Below are 20,817 nucleotides of genomic sequence, written 5' to 3'. Positions count from 1 at the left end.
TATAACAACATATCGTCAAATGTGGACTAAATTGACATTAAAACTTCGAAGACTGCTCAAATATCGTATTTGTGAAACTTTGACAGTTGGAGAAGAAGCACAATTTTCCCTCCACAAGATGGCGCCCAGGTCCGCCGTTATGTTTGTGTTGTGAAGCTCCCTCCCCGTCTGAGGCTGACCTTCTTCCCGCAATGACAGTTTCCTGCAGGCTGTCCGCCTCAGAGCGAGATGTGCTGAAGGGGAAGACGGGGTTATCTGAGTTAAAGCTGCTCGGCATGCTGTGGACTTGAGAGGACGAGTGATTTTTTACTTTATTTTTTAAAGGGAAGGACGAATGTCGATACTGGTGAGTGTGTTGTTTGATAAATAAGTAGTTTTTTTCCGGCTAGTGTTTGGTTTCCGCAGCTCCGATACGTGTCACTTTGCGGAGAGAACGTCACGAAAGACTCCCTTCAAAAACATGTGGAATTAAGAGATAATTTGCTTTATTTGTAATTCTACGCACTGTAGGCTAAAACGTATACACAATTTAGATTTAGTAGAATGTCATCTTGTATTCGGCATATATTTAATCTAGCAAAACACAATATATTTCAGTAAAACATGTACTTTAGTTAACAAATGTACACTTTACGTTGCAGTGTGTTTTGATGGCAGAAGATTGCGGAGGCAGATGTTGAAGCACTTTTAAAAGTCAAAATCTTACAGAAAATAAATTGTGTAGGTGTATTACGTTAATGCCGAATTAAAAAAGATTGTGTAACATTACGAATAATATATTACGTTCTCACTTTTGAAGTAGCTACTGCTGACCTTTTACACAGGTAACACAAATGTGCTAATATTGCAATGGAGTTTCGTATGACGTCCTCCCAGACAAGAAGGTAGACAGTGGAATAACATGTATTAATATGCCATTTGGAAATGTTTTGGAGACTAAAAGAGTATTATTTTAATGCCGTTAGGTAATATTCGGCTCTAATGTGGGTGTTGTGTAGTCAACTTTTTACTGCATAGGCTACTTGTTGAAGGGGACTTACTGTAACATGGAGCCTCAATCTGGGTTAGGCCCGATATCTATTGTAGCCTTTTTAATATACCAATCATTTAAATACTGTTAAATTGTATTTTTGGAACCTATAACATCTTTGGTACACAGGAAGTGAAATATTGTATACATTCACCCCCTGGTGTGCTGTCCATACACTTCTCATCAGTATTTGCACTAATCAAATAACCAGTTAGTTAGACACAGCATCTCAATGGTACATTTATGAGCCTCAACAGTTGGCTTGTTTTATTCTGTCATGCTTAGTGTTGTTTTATTCCTTAGGGTATAACTACAGCATGACTGTGTCGTCATTTTCTGACCTTTGGAGATAGATATCGTGCATCCTGACCAAAAGTCAAAGAACACTTTATTGTCAATTTCTCCGAGTGTGCTACAGACAGAGAAATCCAATTGCGCTTGTTACCGTCCCAAAGAATACGAATATATACACATACATACACACCTGAACACCAAATCTAATACAGATATATGGACAGATAATTAACAGGTATACAATAAAAAAAGAATGCACAACAATAAATGTCTACAAATGATGCTTTGACTTTGTAGGTTTGTTACAAGATTCAAAGATTCAAGATTCAAAGGTTTTATTGTCATATGCACAAAGCTACAGTGTAGAAATGGCAATGAAATTCTTCTGACCTGAGCTCCTCCAAAACAACATATATAATAAAATACAAAATAAAAAGTAGTGCAAAAAGTCTACATGTAAATAGAATATGATATGTACAAGAACAGAATATGAAATAAAATAATGTGAATTAAGACAAAATTAAATACAGTTTATTGCGTGGATAACTATTTATATAGATAAGTATATTGCATGACAAACAGGAATGTTTATCGGGGCACTTAGCAGAGCTCAGGTGTTTTGCAGACTGTATAACTTTTCGTGTTTTTAAAATGTCGTTCCAGTGGTGAAATGACTAACAGGATGGAGGGTTCTTCAGCCCCAGGAGCCAAGGCGAAAGGACCCATTGCAGCACCAAGCAGCCCAACAAGCTCCAAAATCGGTCCGCCACTGTCCCCAGAAGACCTGGACGACGGGCCTCAGTCTTCTCTGACTGATGTCACACAAATGTGGATTACATTCGTCAAGACTTTCGCCATCATCTTGCCCATCTACGTCATGGGATACTTTGAGTTCAGCTTTAGTTGGGTTCTCATTGGACTCGCCATGTTGTTCTATTGGAGGAAAAACCATGGCACTAAGGACTACAGGATAAACCGAGCCTTAGCATACCTGGACCATGAGGATAAAGTATTGAAGCAGAGTGTGCCTACTTCGGATCTACCACCATGGGTAAGTCTAGACACATGCATTTCCTAACATTCGGTCTATATGCTGTAAAATGTATTATCTCTTCGATTTACACACGGCATCTATTGCACGTCTGTCCGTCCTGGGAGAGGGATCCCTCCTCTGTTGCTCTCCCTGAGGTTTCTCCCATTTGTTCCCCTTAAACTGTGGGTTTTCTCTAGAAGTGTTTCCTTGTACGATGTGAGGGTCTAAGGACAGAGGGTCTAAGGACAGAGGGTGTCGTTTTTCTCATACTGATATTCTGAACAATCTGTGCTGTTGTATTTGCTGTAAAGTGTCTCTACTGTAGGCTATTTTTATTTTATGTACAGCACTTTGGCTCCACCAAAAATCGTTTATAAATGTGCTATATAAATAAAACTTGATTTGATTTGATTTCCAGTGTTGTTTCAGGCTTCACCCCTCCCTTGGGAATTCTTCCACCCTGCATGATGGGGATGTCAACATTGAGTGTTCACCTGCCAAACTGGCTGATAGGGATAACCTGCCACAACCAAAATTAAACTAGTTAGTCTTCACTCAAATGAAATACGTGTATTTTTCTCTTAGGGAAAACCTTGGATAGCACTATCCTACTTTCTTAGTTTGAGAAAAACAGATTTCTTGAGTATGTTTCCACATTTAAAGAAATCAAAGGACGAGACAAGTACCTTGTCATTTCCTTGTTTGGGTTTGTTAGCCTTTCGCTAGCCTTTCGAAAATGTGTTGAAACTGGATTATTTAGCTGGACTTAATTAAACTCATGAGGCTTGTTGTTGACTAACACACTGAAAAAGCAGTTTTGGGGGAGTTAAGCTTGCAACAAATAGAGAATAATTAACAGTTTTTGGCAGTTGGCTGCTCCCGAATGGCCAGCAATATGAAACGATAAATTACCAACTTAATTTCTTGTCTTTGGATAATATTTCCTGGTGTTTAACCTACAAAGACCAATATGTTGGCAATCAGGGATAAAAACATGCATCATTCATCTCTGACTTCATTTGAATCTACAGGACCAAACAAATGTGGTTGCTCCTTAATGATGGTCTCATTAATAGCCTCCGTAAAGGTCACCCATTTTGCACACAAGCTCCCCATCAGTTCTATGAACTAATCAGTTTTTTAGCATTTCCATCGTCAGAGGCACCCGAAGGTGTTGGGAGTCTGCAATGAATAATTAACACATGGCACCATAGGGTGCCCGACGCTGGCACTGGTAAAAGCAGGAGAGCCATCAAACCTGTTTTTTAATTTTCACTTTCCGTGTTCTTCCCCCTTGGCGTGGTTCCCTGTGACACATTTAGAAAGCTGTGTGAAGGAATAGGAGGTCGACTTGCTTCACGGCTACAACATAGCTGCCGTTCTCCGTCTCAACATGTGCAAGCTTATCCTGCAAAAAATGTTAGTTCCCAAAGTGCAAGAAGGAATGGAGAGGAGTCGCAGTGAGCCAGTAACATTTGCTTGTCAGAGCTTACTTTGCAAATGATCTCTTTCGGGCCGTGTTGGCTGAGAGTACAATGTTTTTCCCAAAGCCTTTTTTTTTAGAGCATGGCAATAGATAGAAGACTTTAGTTCAGTAATTGTTCCATTTATGATTTCCAAGCCTCGTTAAATACGCATAACACTTAAGTAGTTTTCAAATTGTGTTATTCTGTAGGGCCATAAAGTCAAATTGACCTGACCAATCTCTGATCTTCCTTTTTCTAGTGAAGGCCAGACGATAACACAGAATTCAGGACAAATTGTTTTCATTTTGATTGGTTGTGTGTTCGACCTATCTCTGCATGCATGATAGAAACGTAATATTGTGTATTTTACCTTTACAAAACCAATGGTCTGATTGGATATTGGATCTTTTCGCTGCACAAATTTGCATTTTGAAAAAAGGCTGATATTTTTAGGACTACAAATATTTGTTTTAGCAAATGTAATAGAACAGTTTAATCAACATAATAAAGCCGCTATTAAGTATATGGATTTTGTTATTACTACTCTAAAAACAAGTTTATTTATATACAAGTATTATGTTGACCTTGGTACCATAATCCGTTATTTGTAAAAGTGGCACCTTTTTAAAAGCAGTGAATTGGAGCATTTTAAAGTGACCTTACTTTCCCAGTTAGTCTTAGTTTTCCTTTTGACTATTGCTGGTGTTGGTCCATATTCATTTAATAGTGTCAACAATTATGTCAACAAAATGTGTAGTTGAATCAATATTACCAACAACTCACACCATCATATTTTATGTGGTCTATTTTTTTATTGTAATTATGAAGCGTTTCATACCAGACCCTTTCAGTGACTTGAGAGATTTAGACAGTGCCTCGGTAATAAAGAGGTTCCCAGTCTGCCATAATATTTTGGTTTATGGCTGATGATGCTGGAACAACTGTGGGAGGCTGAGTGGATGGCAGGCTGCCAGCGGGACTCCAACCCAGCCACAAAGCATCCCATCAACACATCCATTATCACACAGACCTTGAGAAACACAGGGCTCAGCAATAGAGTGGTGCAGTGATGACGTGTTTTTGTAGGCTGACCATAACACAAGGGCTCCCTCCATTAAAACACAATGGGATTTTCCATTGGGTTTTTGAATATATGTTTCTGATACTGATATGTTTTGTTCAGCAGGATAATCTCCACATATTAACACCACTTTGTGATTGTTGAAGTGTAAATGCAATCTCCAGAAGTAAAATGCTAAACTTGGCTATAAACAAACTACATCACGGTCACATGACACATCACCACTGCTTACCTTGAGGCGGATAATGTTCGGCGTGATGACGTTTAGTCTTTGTTTTTTCCATTGGTTTTCGATCAAATTGCAGAATATAAGGTCTGTGTCCAAAAAAACGCTTATGATGCTTACACGTTTTGTTCAGCAGGATAATCTCCAAATATTAACACCACATTATGATTTCTGAAGTAAAAAGCTAACGTTATGCTATAAAGGAACTACAGCACGGTCGCATGACTTCACGTCACCACCGCTAAGCTAAAGGAGGCTAATGTTGGGCTATAAAGGAACTACAGCACGGTCACATGACTTCACGTCACCACCGCTAAGCTAAAGGAGGCTAATGTTGGGCAATAAAGGAACTACAGCACGGTCACATGACTTCACGTCACCACCGTTAAGCTAAAGGTGGCTAATGTTGGGCTATAAAGGAACTACAGCATGGTCACATGACTTCACGTCACCACGCTAAGCTAAAGGCGGCTAATGTTGGGCTATAAAGAAACTACAGCACGGTCACATGACTTCACGTCCTCACCGCTAAGCTAAAGGCGGCTAATGTTGGGCTATAAAGGAATTACAGCACAGTCACATGACTTCACGTCACCACCGCTAAGCTAAAGGTGGCTAATGTTGGGCTATAAAGGAACTACAGCTCGGTCACATGACTTCACGTCACCACCGCTAAGCTAAAGGCGGCTAATGTTGGGCTATAAAGAAACTACAGCACGGTCACATGACACATCACCACTGCTTACCTTGAGGCGGATAATGTTCGGCGTGATGACGTTTAGTCTTTGTTTTTTCCATTGGTTTTCGATCAAATTGCAGAATATAAGGTCTGTGTCAAAAAAACTTTTATGATGCTTACACGTTTTGTTCAGCAGGATAATCTCCAAATATTAACACCACATTATGATTTCTGAAGTAAAAAGCGTTATGCTATAAAGGAACTACAGCACGGTCACATGACTTCACGTCACCACTGCTAAGCTAAAGGTGGCTAATGTTGGGCTATAAAGGAACTACAGCACGGTCACATGACTTCACGTCACCACCGCTAAGCTAAAGGTGGCTAATGTTGGGCTATAAAGGAACTACAGCACGGTCACATGACTTCACGTCACCACCGCTAAGCTAAAGGTGGCTAATGTTGGGCTATAAAGGAACTACAGCACGGTCACATGACTTCACGTCACCACCGCTAAGCTAAAGGTGGCTAATGTTGGGCTATAAAGGAACTACAGCACGGTCACATGACTTCACTTCACCACCGCTAAGCTAAAGGTGGCTAATGTTGGGCTATAAAGGAACTACAGCACGGTCACATGACTTCACGTCACCACCGCTAAGCTAAAGGTGGCTAATGTTGGGCTATAAAGGAACTACAGCTCGGTCACATGACTTCACGTCACCACCGCTAAGCTAAAGGTGGCTAATGTTGGGTTTGATGACATTTAGTTGACTAATTTAGACACTTGTTAGCAACCGCTGTTTTAAATTTCACCAGTGGGGTTTTTACTGATGTATTTTAGAACAAAAACATTAAATTATCTTCGGCTTATATTAACCACAGACCTTATTTAAGTCATCTTACCAGTTCGAGGGAACTTGTAAGTGCTTAAATGCTGACTAATCTAGGTTTAGGACTCATTCCTGCACCAATCTAAAGCCTGGGCCCAATACAAAACGATCAGCTATGTTTTTGTCTACAAAGTAGAATAAGGAAGAGACAGTGTTGGTAGAGCAGCTGTCTTTTTTGTTGTTTTAGGAGTTAGCTAGCTTATCTTTTAGTCAAACATGTTTTAACCCACATCAACGTGACCAATGACGTTTGAATGTAAACCAAACAATGGTGATCGACAGCTCATTGTTTTTGCCTGATTAAAGGAAAACTGACAGACAAGCGAGTGAAAGTACATCTGAAGGATTAACGTGTCCTACTGATTACCAATCAGCTGTGAACTTTGACCCCTGAAAGACACTCAGACGCCGTCAATCTGTCCTTAATACAGGAGAAGATACTCTATATGTTTCACCTCTATCACACTGACCTCAGAACCCAATGATTAGAAGCAATAGAAGTCGTTGAGTCAGCGTGAAATAATCGTAGTTAGGAGCCAGTTTGTGTTACTGGCAGATTACTCGTTGGTAAAATTATGTTAACAAATACATTCAAATTGCCAATCGCAACTTCCCAGTGTGCAGGTTGAAGTCTTTAAGTTTTTGTCCAATACTCCGAAATTCTCGCATTTAAAAACCTAATCTCCAACAAAACATTTCCATTGAATGATTAAGTGATAAATCAAACAACTCATTTATTTTAATCTAATTTAATGTGACGAATTCCATCCAATCTAGAACACTTTCTCTAACTGTTCTGCTCTGAAGTTCTTTAAACTGAAGGTCCCTATGCATTTCTCATTTGTGGTTAATGTCCTGCCAAAGTGGCTGTTCATACTTTAGTAATCTGCTTAAACAAAAGAGCTTTTCATTGTAATTTCTAAGGATTATACGCCCCGATACCAAGAGGTATTTTCAATGGAGTGAGGTAATTGTTACCTCCTTAGGCTTTGTGTCATCAAGGCTATGACATCACAGAAAATAGTCCACAAATCTAGTCATTTCCAGGGCCCAATGTTAAACATTTAAAAACATAGTCTGAGTGTGTACAACAACACTCTACACTTTCATGAGTAAATACAAGATATATTTGAATTATTTTACTTTTGACACGAGTTTTCAGCTGCAAATGTTTCTGCCAAATGAATACAATTTGATTCGTTAAAGTTTAAGCACAAAAGTAAAGCGGTAATTTGTTTCTACCGTCTTTCTCTTTGTTTGTTTTCTAATAGATGAAACATTTCTATTTTCCTGTCATGCAATTCAAGCCAGTTGTGGAAGGTTTTGTTTCCACAACAATCTCCCACTTTCCCCTAATTGCGATATTTGAGTGAACGACTTTTTGATCCATATTATCGTTGAAAAATGGGGATATTTACCAAACAAGGATTCTGTAGATTACCTTTTTTAAATGCAGAGAATAAGTCAAATTCAATTTAGATATTGCACTAGCCCACTATTCGAATTTGCTTACATTTTGATTAACCGCGCGGCTCTACCAACAACTTAATTTATCTAGGGGTTTCAGTGAATTTTAATGTCCTTTTTAAACCTCTTTATTTCCACCCCAGTTGCACACACAATGAATACAATGCAATACGCTGAATAGAGCCACCTACTCACTCTGTATGTAAAGTCAATGATCCCTAAATTATGGACTTTTGGTGGAGAGCCAGACTTCTTCTTCTTCTTCTTCTTCTCTCGCTCTTTCAGGAAATATGCAGAGAATGAGTCAGTGTGGGCAGCAGCTCAGAGTCAACAGGCTGAGAATGCCTGAGGTAATGGTGCAGTTTTATCGCTGCTGTCCGACACAAGCAGCATCTATAAAGGCTTTATTTCGGTTGTTGTTGCCCCGCTGGTGTTCAGGAGTATTTAAAGTTATATTGCAGAGTCTAAACGGGGACTGTGGCAACCATGGGTCAGGACCATCACTGGACAAACGAAGAAACATGACAACCTTTAAAGGGCCATATTATGCAAATGTCTCTACTTTAAAGAGTCCTCTCCTGCTGATGTTCAGGTGTATATCAGTATGTAGTGTCTCTACTTTAAAGAGTCCTCTCCAGCTGATGTTCAGGTGTGTATCAGTATGTAGTGTCTCTACTTTAAAGAGTCCTCTCCTGCTGATGTTCAGGTGTATATCAGTATGTAGTGTCTCTACTTTAAAGAGTCCTCTCCTGCTGATGTTCAGGTGTATATCAGTATGTAGTGTCTCTACTTTAAAGAGTCCTCTCCTGCTGATGTTCAGGTGTATATCAGTATGTAGTGACTCTACTTTAAAGAGTCCTCTCCTGCTGATGTTCAGGTGTATATCAGTATGTCGTGTCTCACGCGCGTGCTCCACTAGCACCGCTCCGTGTTGTCCTGTAGGCACCGCTGATGTCGGGGAAACGATCTTCAATACTCCGAAAATAATCCCACCAGACTCCTTTGCCCCTCCAACAGCGGGATGTCCTTTTTCCTTTTTTCAAGCGATAAAAACTCTCGATCTTCTCTCGAATTATTAATATTTTTGGATGATCAAATGACGGCAAGACGCCCCCTGGCGGAAACGCTGGTTGGTGGTCAAAACACTGATCAATGGCTGCTTCATTGATAACAATATTAACACCAATAAGTCGTTAATATTAAAGATACATCAACTAATCTAGAGATTAAAGTGATGATGTCAACTCGTTAGAAAACAGCCTTAAATAACACTCAAAGTTTTCTTGATAATTAACAGTTAAGCCATCATCATTTAAACATTAGGTGATCCACTAATTCACCAATTAAAGAATAGGATAAGTACTTCAATGATCTATTGTGTTTATTTGGCTTTTTCTAAGCTTTTAACACAAGAACAAGTTCCATTCTTTGATGAGATGAAATCTATAAGAAAGCTCAGAAAAATCTATTAAATTGACCTTTTGAGTAAAGTTAAAACAATTATAAATATCAGCACCTTTGCAAATAAAAAAATATATATATAAAAAAAATGCTAATAATTAAAGAATAAAAATAAGAACATAATAATATATAAAAATAAATACGAATATTTTTAATAAAATAAATCTAAATGATGTACATACTGTAGCATTTAGAAAGATTTGACTGATGACTTATTTAAAGCAAATGTACTCCAGAAATTCAATTATTGCTTTTTGTAATCGTTTGTTTCTGTATGTGTTGAATAGCCTTATTGTAAGTCCCTTTTTAGATACAAGCATCAGCTAAATACATATCATGTAATCTAATATAAACTGCAGAACAAATCAGTGTGAAATCTGGAGCGTGATGCTGTTAGTTTCTAGGTTTGGCACCCTTCAGATGAGGTATGCCAGTGTGTGTAACTGTGAACATAAAGGTGGGTGTTGCTGGAAAGGATCAGTCAAACTCCTCCAGCCCTCTTCCCTCGATGGCACATTTAAAAACAATGTAGTTGCAACCAGTCCGACTCTTCCATCTGCCTTTTGAATCTCCTCCTCCTCCTCCTCCTCCTCCTCCTCCTCCTCCTCCTCCTCCTCCTCCTCCTCCTCCTCCTCCTCCTCCTCCTCCTCCTCCTCCTCTGCTCTCGGATGACATGTTCTGGGTGGGGTTTCTTCTTCTGATGTGCCAAAGGGCTGGGCTCTGCTCCACACTGGAGAATGGAAACAATGTGGAGAAACAGAGCAAGCCTTGTGCTGCTCTGCCCTGCTTTCACCTCCAGTCTGTGAATGGTTTCAATGGTTTTTCTCTTAAAACACTCGCCTCCAACACATTGGATTTAAAACAGTTCTTAAGGTTAACGTGTGGGGGCGTTTCAATCTAATGTCTGGGTACAGATCGTTGCCCTTTTCACACTACGAATAAGGATGAAAAGGCATATTTTAGCTACAATCTTGACTTTAAATGAATATAATAACCATGTTATCCCCCCCAAACTGCCTTAAATGAAAGTCGCTCCTTGTACTCAAAGTTTTAAAGTAAATCCAATGTTCTGATATAGATCCAAAACCTCCAAAGACATTTCTATTTTCGAAACAGAACAAGCCCCGTGCTGCTCTGCCCTGCTTTCACCTCCAGTCTGTGAATGGTTTTAATGGTTTTTCTCTTAAAACACTCGCCTCCAACACATTGGATTTAAAACAGTTGTTAAGGTTAAAGTGTGGGGGCGTTTGAATCCACATTTGTTGGTACAGATCGCTACAAATGAGGATAAAAAGGCTTATTCTAGCTCCATGTAATAACCCCCAAAGTGCCTTACATGTATGTCACTTCTTATACTCAATGTTTGAAATAGAAATCCAATGTTCTGATGCAGAGACAAGACATTTCTACTTCACGCACTCACAGCTGGAGCAACTAGTTGTTCTCTCTCCACTCCTTCCTATTGAAAGGCTTTGCATGTTTTAGTAAATGCATTGTAAAATGTTATTACCTGTAAAGCAGGAACTGGCAGAAGAGACAGGAAGAAGTCACTTAAAACATAGCAGTCTCCCTCATCTTAAATCTATACATCGTTAAGGAAAACCTTTTACTTTTAGGTTTAAAAAGAGACATGTTAGGCCGACCTCAAATGTAAATATCTTCCCAGTTTACTGCAAGATGTAAGATATCAAATAAAAAGCTATGTTTAACCCTAACCCTGATTTTGCACCCTTGATGGAAACTGTAGTGATTTTCCTAAAACGTGAAAACTGGAGAATGTGGAGGAAACTTCTGCAGCAATGGAGAGCCAGGACTCAGATACCCCTTTCACACCAACGCGGTTCCAGGGCCGGTTCGGCGCTGGAGCTTGAAAAGCACCGGTTTTTCCTGTTCTCACCGCAGCGGAATCCGGTTCGTTTCAAGCACCAAAAAGTTGTCGGTCTAAAGAAAGCACCACATACGTCACGCTTACGTCGGAGGCGGGGGCGAGATCAACCTCTAACAATAACAAAAAGCCTAACCCTGTGTAATGTAGTTTTTATAGGCAATAATTTAAGCTTTGTTAGTTCCAGGTTTAATATGTGCAAGAAGTTCATTTCAATACGTTTTGCAATAAACTTTGAACCAGTCCGGCCCTCGACTAGTACTCATTTTTTTATTTTGGCCCACTGTGTAACTGTGTAATAACTTTTGAATGTAGCATGTAACGACTGTAAAGTTGGTAGTAAAGTCGTCCCATTTCTTCCATTTCGTTTCGACAGAGCAAAACCAGTCGCGCTTCAATACGATCGGCCATTGTTGTTGTGGATGTGAGGGGTTTCCGCGCGATTTGGCTTTATGAAGCAGGCACGCAAACGGTTACGTCATGACGCAAACGATGACGCAATGACGCAGCACCAGTCGGGCTCTGAGCGGTGTGAACAGAGCGGGAGCTGAACCGAAGAACCGGTTCTGAACCAGAAAAGCTCTAGCACGGAGCTAGAACGGGAAAAGCCTTGGTGTGAAAGGGGTAAGAGAGTCACGAGGAGAGCTGGAGCTTTGACGGCAAACACTGATGGTTTATTTTGAGTTTCGGCCGGAGAATTGACAAAACATGTGGTGTGTCACGAGTTGACACAGCGGTTTCCAAACCAATTCTGAAGAACTCTTTCTGTAGCTCGAGGTTTTAACTAGTTCAGAGTGTAATAATCAACATTCTTTTATTAACAATTATGGACCCTGAATCTAACTAAAGCTCTCGTCCATAGAAAAGAATGTGCGCCAGGGAACCTACGTCCCTGAACAGTAAACTACCTCATGGCGGCTTGTGCTCTGTCATAGACTGGCAACAACAATGCGCCCAAGCTGCTCCTCCTTACGAGAGATAGCAGCAATACCCACGGCCGTAGACCTATGCCATTGGAAAGGAGACAGTGAGAGGAGAACATGATGAACTGTGTCGAAGGTTGAATACCTAAGCAAATTATTCCCTAACAGAGAACATTTCCAGCTTGGGGATATTGATTTAGAGAATCTTAAAAACTTTAATTTGGCTTAAGATACTCTGTTTTCAGCACTTATAAAGAAGCACTTCTGGCTGATAAGGGAACAAGATGCCGCCCATGTATTCCACCAGAATAAGCAGTTTGCACGATGATCGATGATACCTTTCTCTCGCCAAGAATTCTTGGAGAGAATCCTGCTGTAAATGAGTATGCTCAGATTTTACGCTGACAAGCCACATTGACTGTTGTCAACGTTTAAAAAATAAGATTGCATTATTCCTCTGCATGTCACAACAGCACCTCGTTCTGCAGTCATTTTAGTTCCAGGAAAAGACAGTCAAATCAGAAAGATTTAGGAGGGTTCTATGTGAAATATATTGCTTTATTCTAGAACTACTTCGTTCCTACTCTCACATATGGTCATGAAAGATGACGGAAAGAACGAGATCAAGGATACAAGGGGCAATAATGGGTTTCCTTTTCCTGGCTGGAATCCCTCTTAGGGATAAGTTAAGAAGTACAGTCATCCAGGAGGGTAGAAAGAAGCCAGTTGAGTTGGTAAGGATGCCATCTGGCCGCGTCTATTGTTTTCCAACACAGTTGAGATTTAACCTCGCCCACTTATGCGTCATAAGTTCTAGTAATTTCCAGGGTCAAGTGTTAGACATTTGGCACACTAGATGTATGAAGGTAATGAACTGTTCCTGCTTACAAGGTTTAATTAATATCAGTTATACTCTAGCTTGGGTGACTTACATTTTGAATTGAGCCGTCCCTTAAGTTATAGATACTATCTCTTTACAGTATCTAGAGATACTCGCCGACAGTACACTTTCCGTCACAGGAACACGATTTACTGGCAGCGAAAATAATCCCACCAGACTCCTTTGCTCCTCCAACAGAGGGATGTCCTTGTCCTTTTTCCTTTTCGTCATTTCAAGCTATAAAAACTCGATCTTCTCTGGAATAATTGTTTTTTTTTGGACGCCCTCGGCTCGAGTTCAGGGCGTTCCGAGCTGAATAAGGGCGTCAAATGACGGCAAGACGGAATATTTGTCATTCTCCGACAGTGTTGGGAAGTAATAAAGTACATTTACTCAAATACTATAATATTCATAATAATAGATTACATTTTGATATTGCCTTTCAAGAGCCCCCAGGCGGCTTCACATGATATAAGGACAGACACACAAACAAACAAGTAGTACTTATGTACAAATACTTGATTCTATGGTGAATTATTATTAAAAGATGAATAACTTTTACTCGGCTCAGCGTAAATAAGATCTTCTTCCACATTATGGATATGACTTTATAATGCCTGCTAAGTTTTGTGGTTTTTCTACCATTTAATTGGCAAAACTGTGCCTGAACGTCGTCTAAATTAGGACGTCAATAACATGAAAGCAAAGGTATGCAGGGAGGAGTTCCAGTTATCTAATCGCTTTTGCGAGCCCTACAATGAATTGAAAACAAACCTATTGCTTTATAATTAGTCCCTGTTTAATAATTGATGATATGAGTTTTGTTTTGTTTCTGCCCGTTAAAAGGTAAGAAATCTGCTTAAACATGAATCCACATTAGGGTATCAGTGAGATATACCAGCAAAGGTACGCAGGAAGGAGTTGAAGTCATCGAAATAATCACTTTTGAAGGCTCTACAATGACTCTTAATCTATAAAACATCTAGTCATGTCTTTGCACCCTCAGCACAATAGACTCAGATGTCCTCCACCGATTCCTCTCATATCTCTTTCTCTCTAAATATAGACGTCAGTGCGGAGCAACCCTCTCGTCACTAAGCCCTCCGGTTTCTGCACCTTTCAGCGCCTTCTGCAGTTTGAAGAGCACGTGTTCTGTTTGTTGTTGTTGTTGTTGTTGTTGTCGGAAGCCGAGTTGGATTCTTAGTCGACACGCATTGACACGGCAGAGCTGTACAATCTTTAATTTGCCGGTTTAAAACAATAAATTCCAGCAATTCTAAACATAATTATCCATGCTGTCCACACCCTTCTCTCTCTCTCACACACATGCATTGTTTTTGGGGGTGTGTCTGCAAAGGGAGGATAGGATTTCCAAACAGCTGTGACATAGTTGGAGTGTGAGTCCTTCTTTTAAACACACTGTAACCTAAAGTGTGGGAGGGGCTGTGTTTCCGGAAATGTCTTTCGTCGTTCAGCATTCCCATTTGTTATATGATATCCTCGGTCCATTAGATCGCATGGAAATATAGCTGAGTGTTCAACAGTACGGGCAGCAATGGATACATATATCTCTGCGCAACAGTTCAATCATATTAGACACCATTTGTGATGATTGGAAACAGAAATGGGAAGCTTAGCATCAACAGGTGTGCAGATTTAAATACTAACAGGTTCCTGTTTTTGTGTCAGGTGCACAAAAATGTCGCTAACAAGCTGGACTAAACAGGAAAGAAAGGTAGGGTTAGCACTGTTGCTAACCATCGGGGAATAATAGATAAATAGATCAAGCCCGGTGACTTTGTTGTGTCCCAATAATGAGATTTTTGACACATTGTAAAGCACTCACGCATCACTGCCGTGTATACCAAGGTGGTTATGCCATCACTTACTGTACGGAGGCTTAGTCACTGGTACTTTCTCATTTACAAAGCCATGTTGGATAAACTACCATCTTATATCTGCTCCCTGATCTCTCGGCGAATTGAAAGTACTTATTGCCTGAGATCGCATGCTGTGGTTTTATTAAATGTGCCAAGTGCTCGGACTGTCTTAGGGAAGAAAGCTTTTAGATGTGCAGCTCCACTAACATGGAACAGTCTGCAAAAAGAATGGAACATTACCAAGCTAGTACCACTACATGTTTTTAACGCTCGGTTGGATGCTACTCAATCAGATGCTGTTGGTACCTGTACATGTGGTTAGATATGTAAATTGTAATCCCTGTACATTTTGCTGTATGATGTCCTTTTGTTGTTCTGTTGTTCTGTTGTTTATGTCTTCATGTGGAACCTACTGCTGCAGGTCTCCCTTGAAAAAGAGATCATTGATCTCAACGGGATTTACCTGATAAATAAAGGTTTTGAATTGAATTGAATTACTGACAGAAATGAAAGTCTTAAAAAATGCCATTCTTCTCCTCCTCACTTTTCTTTGTATCTAAATGATAGATTAGGTGTCTGAATAAAGCCGTTTCCAACTCTTGTAGAAACACCAATAAAGCAGATGATTACACACTTAAAACAACGTTGTGTAAACATACTAAAGAAGGGAAACGCATGGTAGTGCAGGTGATACTATTTGTGCGAGATCCATCACAGTATTTGACACTCTTACTCGATGCTGCCTTGAATAACTCCAAACTACATTTGTTCTTGAGACATCCTCACAGTTCAGACTGAGGAGATTATCAGTGTCTAGGTTTGACAGGAAATGCTGTTGAAGAAGGAGCCAAAGGAGCGCAGGAATGATTGACTCTTAAACCTCCTGGTCCTTCTTCACTCTGCAAAACAAATGACGTGGCATTGTTGCTCTTACATGAAAGAAATGCTCCAATTGTTTTTCTAAGGAAATGTTCCCTTGCTTTGTCGCGTAAAAAAAGCTATTTTTTTAAACATGTTTTGTTCTTCCCGAGTCTCATTTGTTTCCTCATACGTTATAGTTAGTTTTTTATCCCCAGTTTTGTCTCAAACCTAATAGAGGACATAGTTCCTCTGCAGCTGCTTGTTTTATTGCACCCATTCGTCACTCTTTCCTCCGTTTACTTTGCATTGCTCTGTTTTTACTCTGCAGAAGATGCACGAGTCTAATGAGTTCAGGTGCCGGCCAGAGAACGGACCACAGCCACATCTGGCACAGCTTCACTTTATCCAACCTTGAATAACCTTCACAGTTTAAATAACCCACAATGTTGAACACTGCAGTCTCAACATGTCATTACTGCATCAATGGGGAACCAGCAAACAGAAATCAACAGAATATTTGACCTACAAATGATGTCGTCTGTGTGAATTTAAATCGTAGTTTTAACTCTTTCCTTCCCGTCTCTTTTCCAGGTCCATTATCCAGATGTGGAGAGAGTGGAGTGGCTGAATAAGGTACACACACACACACACACACACACACACACACACACACACTGCTTCTCTCTTTCTGTACTTGTTCACAGACACGTCCGCCTCATAATGTCAGTGATATGTTTTATAACACGCATGCCATTCCACCTCAAGTTTACATATATGCTAACTAGGCCACAGAAAGACAGGCACACACACACACACACACACACACACACACACACACACACACACACACACACACACACACACACACACTCTCTCTTTGCTCTTCATTCGGCCTGTTAGCCTGTTAGCCTGTTAGCTAGCACACAGGTATATAAATAGGCTCTGAATCTGGAGCTCTGCTAGACCCTGAACCAGATCTAACATTCCCCAAAGAGAGAGAGGGCTGCACTTCCTCACATAATGCCCTAAATTCCAACCTGTCTGGGAACCATTTATTCAACAATTCTGCAGTTGGAATCAAGAAATAATTAACTGAAAATGTAAAAGTTAGTAAAACCGTACTGTGGGAAGATTTGAAAAGCAGAACCGTGTCAGGTCAATTTACACCAGATCTCTTTACTTTATATGATATATATAGATATATTATATCCTGCACAATAATCAAGAAGTCACCTATATCATAACTGTTGTTCTTTTCCGCGTTTCCTCACATGATGTGGTAAAGGAACGAGGCTGGGTGACTTGAATGACTTAGTTCAAGGTCAAAAAAAGGTTGTGTTTCTTGTAAAGTGAACACGTTAATTCAGTTTTTATTCAAACTATATTTATATATGTCCTTATTTGTACAATGCTTTAGCAATACTGCATGTCATTATGCTAAAAAAGCTATTTGAATTGAGAGGAAAGGGAGTCATGAAGAAGCACTTAGTGTAAATGTCCAGGTGCACTTCCAGTCAGAAGCTAACGGGTGTCGATGAACAGGAAAACACTTTTTTAATATCCGAATCGGACAAAGTGCTCTTCAGGTTTACGGTTGTTTACAAACGCAGAGAGTCTGATTTTAAGGGGCAATAATTAAAGATTTATGCTCCTCTAAAGCAAAGTGTTTTTCTGCATGGAGGTGAAGACTCCTCTTCCGTTCTTACTGCTTATCTACTGAAGTTGAAGTGAGCTAACGTGAGGGATTTAAAGCCTGATTATTAGCCTGCTCATTTGTTAAATCGGCTTATTTTTTGCAAATGAATTACAATCTAAATGTGTGTGTAGCTGGCGGAGAGAGAGTCTAACTATAGCTGCACAAAAAGATCAATAAAAAGTGATAAAACAACAAATACACAATCAATCTAAATGAGAATATTTAATTTATCTCGGGGTAAATTGGGTTTCTTGACAGTTGCTCCATTTAAGAATGAAATGGGATGAAAAATGTATGAAATAAAATATAAATATTTATAAATACATGGTAAGTTCAACTAAGAATGTGAAATAAAATACAATGGAATATGTATATGTATATAAACATAAGAAAATAAGGTACAATGTCTTTATAAGAGAGATCGTAAGAGAACAATATTTACATAAAAATAACAATACATATGTTCAATATTCAATCAAATACAATCGAATACAAATATTTATAAAAATGACAATATGTAGTATTTAAATGACAATAAATACAGTGTTGTGTTCGTAGTATTTATATATTAATGCTGAATTACAGTCAACACAATATTATCATATTTGTTTTATAGAAACATATTATTAATACTCCTAACTGCAACACCCCTATTGGCAACTAAACAAAGTTACAATCCTTATATTTAATTACAATTTATTTGCAAGTTGTCCTTTTTTGGGAGACATTTGACATTTAAAGGAATGAGGTTTCCTCCAGGACTAAAGCACCAAAACAAAACCACAAACAATGCTCGTGTTCAGTCAGATCTTCAGTCCCTTGTTTCCTGAACAGCTGAGAGCCGCTCCTCAAAGACATCAAGTCAGGTGACGATCGGCTCTGAGAACATTCCTGCTCTCACACATTCCCGTTGTCTCGACTGTAAGAGTTCCTCCTCTAGGTCACTGAGCAGCAGAGGATGTCTTTGAGATCGAATGTGGCCTTGGCTGCGGTAACAGATGACTCCCATTATATTACTATAAAACTCTCCTTGCAAAATATACTGTGTGAGAAAGTTTGCAGTGATTATACATCGGTTACTATTCCACAAGTCCATCTCATATTTACTGTTTCTCGTTCGAACCCCATTCCTATATTGCAACATACTTTGGGATTTTAGCCTTTGCACACCATTTACATGTTAGACGCTTTTATCCAAAGCGACTTACACACTCAATACTGTGGACAATCCCCACAGGAGCAATTTGGGGTGAAGTGTCTCAGGGACACAACGACATGCTGACTGCAGTGGGGTTTGAACCTGTGACCTGCTGATCCCAACACCAACGCACTAGTCCACTGCGCCACACGCCTCCTACACATAACACACTACAGGAAAGGGAAATAAACGCATAATAGGAACCCTTTAAAAGAAAACAAAGGAATTCTTACTTGGGTTGAAGTTAAGCGTGGGCAATGTATGAATAAAACATATTGATATCGTGACGTAAGACTAGATATCGCATAGATTTAAGATAAAGAAAGTATTGCATATGTTTATTTTCTTGGTTTTAAAGGCTGCTTTACAGGAAGTGATTGTCAATTTCTAAACTTAACCGACTTGTTCTATTATTATTTGCCTTTATCTGCTAAGCTAATATCTTTAAATAACTTATGATTAATTATCATCAATCCACTCAAATATGTTGTGAAAGCCCCAATATTCAACCTTACAATATCGATATTGAGGTGTTTCATTTGAAATTGTGATTATTCTCCATATTGCCCAGACCCTAAACGAAGCGTGTAGAAAAAAAATGGTGTTGAAAAATGATTTTATAAACACTGACAATGACACCAAGAATGTGAAATCCACAACATGTCTTAGCTCCAGCTGTGCATCCACCATGTTGGATTTAGAGTTGATTAATTATTAATTTCTTCCTCTCTCTTTCTTCTTCAGACGGTGAAGCAGATGTGGCCGTTCATCAGCCAGTTTGTGGACAAGCTATTCAGAGAGACCATCGAGCCGGCAGTGAAGGCCGCAAACCCTCACCTCAGCACCTTCTGCTTCACCAAGATCGACCTGGGCGACAAGGTGACACTGAGACAAAGTTTACCACAATATAATACAGAGGTTCAGGGTTGTTAGCATCTGAAGGGCTTCCTTTACAAAAGTCAATGGGATTTGTCCTTTAGATTTTGGATTATTGCAGAAAATAATCTCTGTGGCAAACACACATTTATGATATTTACGAGCTATGTTCAGCAAGATAATCTCCACATATTAACACCAATTTATGACGTAAGAAGTCAATGTTGGGCTATAAAGGAACTACAGCATGGTCACATGACTTCACATCACCACCGCTAAGCTAAAGGAGGCTAATGTTGGGCTATAAAGGAACTACAACACGGTCACATGACTTCACATCACCACCGCTAAGCTAAAGGAGGCTAATGTTGGGCTATAAACGAACTACAGCACGGTCACATGACTTCACGTCACCACCGCTAAGCTAAAGTTGGCTAATGTTGGGCTATAAAGGAACTACAGCACGGTCACATGACTTCACGTCACCACCGCTAAGCTAAAGACGGCTAATGTTGGGCTATAAAGGAACTACAGCACGGTCACATGACTTCACATCACCACCGCTAAGCTAAAGGTGTCTAATGTTGTCCTATAAAGGAACGACAGCACGGTCACATGACTTCACATCACCACCGCTAAGCTAAAGGTGGCTAATGTTGGGCTATAAAGGAACTATAGCACGGTCACATGACTTCAAGTCACCACCGGTAAGCTAAAGGCGGCTAATGTTGGGCTATAAAGGAACTACAGCACGGTCACATGACTTCAAGTCACCACCGCTATGCTAAAGGCGGCTAATGTTGGGCTATAAAGGAACTACAGCACGGTCACATGACTTCACGTCACCACCGCTAAGCTAAATGTGGCTAATGTGACAAGGTGACACTGAGACAAAGTTTACCACAATATAATACAGAGGTTCAGGGTTGTTAGCATCTGAAGGGCTTCCTTTACAAAAGTCAATGGGATTTGTCCTTTAGATTTTGGA

At 39.7% G+C, this 20,817-nt stretch overlaps 1 protein-coding gene across 4 annotated transcripts in view; it reads left to right on the top strand.

The window, feature by feature from the left end:
• Positions 1-187: 187 nt before the first annotated feature.
• LOC117550272 (extended synaptotagmin-2-like) overlaps positions 188-20,817 on the top strand; it is a 66,351-nt gene continuing 45,721 nt past the window's right edge. For all 4 annotated transcript variants that reach the window (XM_034222653.1, XM_034222652.1, XM_034222651.1 and 1 more), the window contains exons 1-4: positions 188-346; positions 1,988-2,375; positions 16,651-16,692; positions 19,698-19,832. In XM_034222653.1, the coding sequence (XP_034078544.1) occupies positions 1,995-2,375; positions 16,651-16,692; positions 19,698-19,832 (558 nt within the window). In that variant the 5' untranslated portion in view covers positions 188-346; positions 1,988-1,994. The remainder of the gene's footprint in view (positions 347-1,987; positions 2,376-16,650; positions 16,693-19,697; positions 19,833-20,817) is intronic.

This window comes from Gymnodraco acuticeps, unplaced genomic scaffold, assembly GCF_902827175.1.
Source record: "Gymnodraco acuticeps unplaced genomic scaffold, fGymAcu1.1, whole genome shotgun sequence".
Taxonomy (NCBI): domain Eukaryota; kingdom Metazoa; phylum Chordata; class Actinopteri; order Perciformes; family Bathydraconidae; genus Gymnodraco; species Gymnodraco acuticeps.
Note: the sequence above shows the minus strand (reverse complement) of the source record. Positions and strands in the feature narration are given on the sequence as shown.